This window comes from Gossypium raimondii, chromosome 3, assembly GCF_025698545.1.
Source record: "Gossypium raimondii isolate GPD5lz chromosome 3, ASM2569854v1, whole genome shotgun sequence".
NCBI lineage: Eukaryota > Viridiplantae > Streptophyta > Magnoliopsida > Malvales > Malvaceae > Gossypium > Gossypium raimondii.
The window spans coordinates 49,843,643-49,850,661 of NC_068567.1; the positions used below are offsets into that span (position 1 = coordinate 49,843,643).

The 7,019-nt window shown below is 35.1% G+C and overlaps 2 protein-coding genes across 2 annotated transcripts; one reads left to right on the forward strand and one right to left on the reverse strand.

Annotated features, from left to right (window-relative positions):
* Window positions 1-122: 122 nt before the first annotated feature.
* LOC105795937 (anther-specific protein BCP1) lies at window positions 123-942 on the forward strand. The gene has a single exon (XM_012625587.2). The coding sequence runs from the start codon at window positions 220-222 to the stop codon at window positions 535-537; it is 318 nt and encodes a 105-aa protein (XP_012481041.1). The 5' UTR covers window positions 123-219; the 3' UTR covers window positions 538-942.
* A 282-nt stretch (window positions 943-1,224) lies between these two features.
* On the reverse strand, window positions 1,225-6,580 carry LOC105794578 (actin-related protein 3). Its single transcript, XM_012623827.2, has 9 exons — window positions 6,111-6,580; window positions 5,505-5,964; window positions 4,591-4,737; window positions 4,055-4,147; window positions 3,791-3,910; window positions 2,841-2,951; window positions 2,176-2,301; window positions 1,990-2,088; window positions 1,225-1,767 (listed from the first exon to the last, which is right to left on the reverse strand). Exons 1-9 carry the CDS (start codon window positions 6,155-6,157, stop codon window positions 1,687-1,689), a joined length of 1,284 nt encoding a protein of 427 aa, XP_012479281.1. The 5' UTR covers window positions 6,158-6,580; the 3' UTR covers window positions 1,225-1,686.
* Window positions 6,581-7,019: the final 439 nt, after the last annotated feature.

Sequence of the window (7,019 nt, forward strand, 5' to 3'; positions counted from 1 at the left end):
AAATGGACGTGAACTAGGAAGCCGTGCTTTGCGTTGAAGCATTGCCCTATTTTTGGCCAAATTGAAGGCTTTATAAACCTCTCCCACTCCTCCTCCGTAATTGTGCGGGTATAAATTTTCCATTCATATAACCAACCCTTAGAGAACAACATTACCCCATTTCTTTTTAATTACTGCTTCTTGTTCTCTTCCTTCACACGTACCCCACCATTATCAATAATGGCACGCCAAAGCTTTGTTCTTGCTTTGGTCTTTATAGCTCTTGTCGGGTTGGTTTCCGCCGCCAATACAGCTTCTAAAGCACCATCTGCAGTCCCAGTACCCGATGATGATACCATCGGCAACACTGATGATGGAGCAGGTGCATCCTCCCCCGGTGCTTCTAATGACGCTGTTGCTGCCCCTCTTGGCAGTGAGCAGGAAGCTAAAAGCATGGCTCCTGCTCCTTCTAGTGATGCAACCACCACAGGTGTCTCTGCCGTTGGGGCGGCTGCTCTCACTGGGGCAGCTGCCATTGCTACCTACTTCGCCTTCTAAATTAGCTTCGTCTCAATCCAAGTAGTAAACCTCGAAAAAGGGTCTTATTAACCATAATTTGTACGTCTACTTTAATTTCATAGTCTGGTAAATTTGAGGTTTGCAAAGGCAGCTGCTTGTATTTGTTTATGAATAAAACTAATGAATATATATACATAAATAGGAAACTTATATGAATTTTTGGATTTCAAAAATAAGGTCACATTTTTCATTTAAAATATAGTAAAATAATAATAATTGATTAGTCCATGTAATATTCGTTACCATAAGCATAAAATCTCAATCCCCTTTATATTCTATATAAAATATGACATTTTTATTAAGAAACAAGCACTAGTTATAAAATAATAAGCCCTACTTTGGTTAACAATTCAAGCAGAAGCATTGGGGTTAGAAACAGCAAATCGAAAGTAGAAATAATTAAATCTTTGGTTTTTAACAAGTGTTCCTCGTTTTAGGGTTCAGTAAAGCTCAAAAACCAATCATGGCTCCCTTAGATAGTGTTTTTGAGCTTTTGATTTCATGACAAACACATTCACCAATATAATAATGTTCCTTAGCATGCAACAAAGACAATAAACTTGGAAAATGGTAAGGATATAAATCCCATATTCAGAAAAGGATGAAAACATCATTATTGTACCTAGTCTGCACATTGACTGCTTCGCACAGTACACATATACCATATTTGCTAACATCTCGATTAATATTATTATACCAAACTAAGGACTAATATCAATTACAAGAATGTCAGAAAATAAATTTCTTAGATCAAAATTACTACTCCAATTTTGCTTTATAACAGAAAATGTACCTAAACTTTGTAAAATCTCTATCACATCCCTAAGTAAGCTAAACATTGTAAATGGAATTCAGCTCCTCAGATTTATATCTGATATTCCTAGGCGACTGTGAGGACCCTTTTTAACTCCAGATTAAAAAATGAACTTCTCTTTCTTAACCACTGCAATTGAGACTGGTTACCATGTTTTATACCACCTCTTACAGCAAATACACACAAGCACCAAGCAAAGCCGGAATGAGGGAATTAACTTGATGTGCAAGATGAAAGTGGAAATAGCAAGTTACGCACTTGAGCATTATCAGATAATGCTTTTTCAATAATCAGCTGACAAACAGATATTTTCCTCAATACATACCCTTAAAAACAGGATTTGTACGGCAAATGCTGGCTCCATATTCCTCATATTCCGCTTTTGTGTGACATGCCTGCATATAGGGAAGGTTAGGAGATTTTCAGCCAAAATCCAAAATTTAGTGTTTTAACAATTAAGTTTGATGAAATAACACAATACTAATGGCAAGCATATTGGACAATTAACAAGCCGACCAAACAAGAACACCGGCCAAGTATAATGGCTAAATTCAAAGCCATTCAGCAGCCTATATAGAAATAAGAGACTACGATGACTTTAGGAGCAAGGATCATACCCCAAAAAATTCAGGCGTTGATGCAAGTACAGAACCTCCAAACCATACCGCAAATCTTTGGATAGGATGACTAACTACATTAACTTCCACAGGATGTGCCTGGAAGGTGAAGGCCCAGAAGGGATTAGCAATTAGCTGTTTAAAATAAAAAAAAAAGGATTAAAATACAAGCAAAAATATCCTTACTTTTACTTCCCCACCAAGCCGAGTATCAGACGCAAGTACTCGAGCATCAACAATCTTTTTCAGATCCCGCTGCAACCTTCTGTGGAAGTCTTTGAACATGGTGGATCCACCAGATAAAACTATATTCTGAAAAGTATTTAAAAAGTGAAAAAAGAGTGGCAACTAAAAGTACTAATAGAAAAATATGGCAAAAAGGCAAAAAATTCCCTTTTCTCAATTCAGTCATCAGTCTTATGTATTTAACTGCAAGCTTTGTTTGCTTAGTAATTATCAACAATTTAACCAACAACTGTCACAAGCCATTATCATTATATTGGAACTAGGCTAAGAACTCTTTTTGGTAAAAGAGTAGGAACCAAACAGCTAAGACTTTAAATATAAAGATCAGTATCAGAACGGATCTGAGAAAACTAATTCTAATCAGCAAACAAATAAAGCAAGACACTGATTCAAGAGTTTAAAGTAAAATAATCACTTTTCAAAATAAAGTAAATCACATTTCAAGAACATCATCCTACAAAAGTTAAACTAAAAACAGCCTGTTCTATCAAGAAGTAAAGAGCATGACATAATACTTTCTTACTGTTTCATTTAGATTTATCTTCCCTAAGAACCAAAATTTTCAATCTGCTTGTCTTTTTCTAGAGGGCATATGCATACTTAACCTTATACAAAGCTCTTCTGGTGTCAATTGGTGCTGACTGAATGCACTTATCTATTACAACTGGTAAGGGAGTAGTAAAATCACTGCTGTAGATCTCAGGACTAAAGAAAACCTGACAAACCCACCAATACAGTAACATCAGCAAAAAGACTCAAGAAGCAATTTATAAGCAGCAAGTTAATCAACTTCTTATTTCTTGAACAGCATGTATTATCAACTAGTTGCATCACCAAAGTAGGAAAAAAAAAAAAGACAAAGCATTCAATTAAGAAATCTAACCAAATAAAGCATTCAATTAAGAAATCTAACCAGCAGTGAAAAAGCAAAAAAGAACTTGTATTCTGACCTCCATAAGATACAATTATGTTTCTGTTGATGGAAATCAACATATAACAAGGAAAAAAAAATTGTTGTAGTTGGTTTACACACCAACATATTGTCAGCAATATCACAGCTAGGACATACATGCTTCTATATAAAGAGAGATTTTTAGGATAGGTAGATCAGAAAAAGGAGCAGGAGGAATCTGCTTTTTAACAAATAAAGTGTTGACATGAAATGACAGCTACAAGGCGACCAAACCCCTAGAGCCTAGAGAATATAGCTTAATTATTGACACTAAGGAAAAGGATGATAAAACATTATAAAACATTATAACTAAATCTGATGAACACGGAAAACCATTGCTTGCTTGCTATAGTTTGAGATGTATATGTGTGTACAATATATTTATAGTAGTAGAATCTTCATAAGGCAGCCAAGAGTCCAGCCATTTGAAAGAGTTAGCTAACCAGGTGCTTAACTTGGCCCACAAGGACATGTTACTCTAGCAGTAGTTATCCTAGACCAACCCCAACCACAAAAATACATAATAAATATGGAAAAAATGCCAAAACTTCCAGTAATCTTAAACTTGAGGAATGAGTTAAAAAGGAGAAAAAGAGGACAAACCTCAGGGCCTAAAAACCGTTCATAACCAATATCACAGGAGTATGGTGCTCCAGTCTTTGGTCTAATGCCTCTCCAATGTTTGATATATTTTCCAGGTTCTTTGTCATGCTTGTTGAACTCCTACAGTAGTGGTTATCAAATTACCATTGCAATGTCAGAACTTGTAAACTGCATTACAGTATCTCAAGCTGGGTAAAAATACTGTGGCCAAGGGTCGTGCCAGAAAATTTTCCAAAATCACAATCCAAAGAAATAGAAGTTGACCTTGACCACATCAGAACATGTATAGCAGTACATTTCCTTCACTTTTCGAGCTGCTTCAAATGAGTCCTCCGGTGGAATTTTCTCTCCTCTTTCCTGTGAATAATGGTGTCAAAAGGCATGATTCAAGAATATTATATATAAATTATTTTACAATCTCCGTATCGACAATTCAAACACGCACATGATAACTACTAGAAGAGGCAACATTTAAAGTCTAGCATTTCTTCAAATGGTAATAAAATGCAAAAGGTCATTCAGGTAGCAATCAGAAGGATGAATGATGGTGATGATACTGTCACAAACCGGGACTGGGTACTTGAAAGCATGGTATCTAAAAGGAAAGTGCTTAAGTAAAATCCATCCATAGGTAAGGATGAATAGCACTAATGAGCGTGGATAACTTCTCATCAGGACATATAAATAACTTGAAGTACTAGAAATTTTGAATAAACAACTATCCATATCAAAGCACTATAACAACAAGAAGCAGAAATTACATTTTTATTAATGGGTAGAGAGTCGAGAAAAGAAAATACCCGCATGAGCTGTTGTATGAAGAGTGTAACATCTTTTCCAGCTATCGGTATTGATTTAATGCTGCTCCCAATAACATAACCATCAGCAACAGGTACAATATGTGTGGCCCCATCTCCAACATCCACCACCACTCCTGTCATCTGACACTATAGAAAACTGTAGGTTAATCTAAATGAAAGCAATTAATATATAAGGATGATTAGCAAGAAAATCTGTGAAAAATAATGTAGGTATACAGCTAAGTTCAAGATAGACATGTTCTTTAAACTCCACCACCATATGTATCCAAAACACCCCATGATATATGCTAATATGATAAGCAACAGGTATATGGCTTCATCACAAATCCTCTAGTAATTAAAAATAAAAGAATAAACAAATCTTAACACATGAAAACAGTATATGGCAAGCACATGTGCATTTATGTATAATCAAATACAAAAGTACAAATATTTGATGAAGTTAGCAAAGACTTTTAAGCTTATAACAACCACCTTAAAGCTTAATGTAATTTAAATATGAAGATTGGATAAATATATACTAATCTTTTGTAGTTGCTAGAAAACGCCATTGGTTACAAAATACTCCAACAGTGTCTATTCATAGCACATCGTCATATTATGACACCCTAGATCACCTATTCTATTGAGAACTTAAAACAATAGTTCAAGAGATTCGGGGGCAGTAATAATTAATATTGTCAATCAGTAAATGGCTTTAAATCAAATTGATAGGTGACCATCCTAAAACCAACATTCACACATAGAGTTAAAAGGTTTAGTTTATTAAAATAAATAATAATGATCATGAAGTATCAAGGACCCAAACTGATCCATCTAACATACAACTAAGTAACTAACCAAAACAGAGAATACCCTAAAAGAACAAATACTTCAGGAAATTAGCCACCAACCTTAGACGTAGTGTACCCAGCTGCTAAAGCAAGCACGGAATTCACAGCAATATAAAGCCCCGGAACATTAAACGTCTCAAACATAATTTCACCTGTATATTCTCGATTCTCAGGAGCAGTAAGAGGACTCTCAGTCAACAAAAAGTAATGATCCTCAGGATCACACCGTAAATAATTGAATATACATTGCTGCCAATACCGTTCCATAGCATCCCAGTTATAAACTTGACCATTTCTAATAGGATATGTAAGGTTATAAGCATTACTCGATCTTGATTTTGTCAGTGCTTCATCTCCAATGAAAAAATCAAGATCCGCCATTACCCCAGCTGAATACTGAGCTGACCAATTTGACTTGGAAGAAGTTCTAGATTGATTTAGGAACGACTCGTTAACAGCTACTACTGTTGGCTGAATAAAACACGGTTCTACATTACCCGCAAATCCCATCTTAGTATATCTGCAAAAAGACCGATTCGAGGGGGTGGGGGAACAATTCAAAAACGAAGTCTGAAATAAAATATTAACTGGGGAATTTTATCGAACAGGTTCTGAGCAGTCAACATAGAGTTATAACGAGTTAAGTAAGGAGAGGAAAAAACCTACCCAGTACCGTTGTCAATGACGACAGCGGGGCGAGAAGTTGGGTCCATCGAGAATCAAAACGGAAGCTGGCAATTGGTTGGGTGTTGTCGTGGATCTGCGAGCGAGATCCAAAAGAGAGCAGGGGGCAAGAGATCATGGTCATGAAGCGCGCTTGAAGAAGCGCAAATAAGGAGAAGCAAGCTCCCCCCGATGGCAGTTCTGAGTCGATACCAACAGCAAACTTGGATCCCCAACCAAAAGCAAGTGACGTTTCAACGGTATAGCTTCTTGAAACAAGAGTTGTTGGTTAGGCGATATCCCAAACTCAAGTAAGACTAACCATTTCAAAACTGAATTCTCATCGAGTTTATCAATCAAAGACTCCAAATTCCGTCTTCTTTGTGCTTTCTCTTGATTGATACTTTTCTTAGCAATCAAACAATAGAAAGAAAGACAAAGCACCAACCTTTCTTTCTTTTCTTTTAGTTTCTTTTTTATTCCTTCCTTGTTTTATGCTCGGAGAGGTACGGCTTCGTCAATTTTGACTGAGTGGGTAACATTGTCGTGACAGTCTGTAAATGGATAAAACTAAAACTTCACCACTTAAAATATTTATATTTTTTCCAAAATTTTAGAATGAATTTTTTGATGTTTCAACTTTAATTTTCATTGAAATTCGAAAATAGAATTAAAAAATTAATTGATTATTGTAAATTCGTAAGCTATTGAAATTAAATATATTTTTTATGTATGAAATTAAAATTGGATTGAGAATATTATTTAATTAAAAATTTATTTATTTAAATTAATTTAATAAACAATATTTATTTTAAGAAATAAAAATATGTATTAGGTTAGATTAAATTATAAAGTGCTGCTCTCTTAGTAGAAGTAGAGAACTTGTTTCCCTATAAATAAGTATTATTTGTA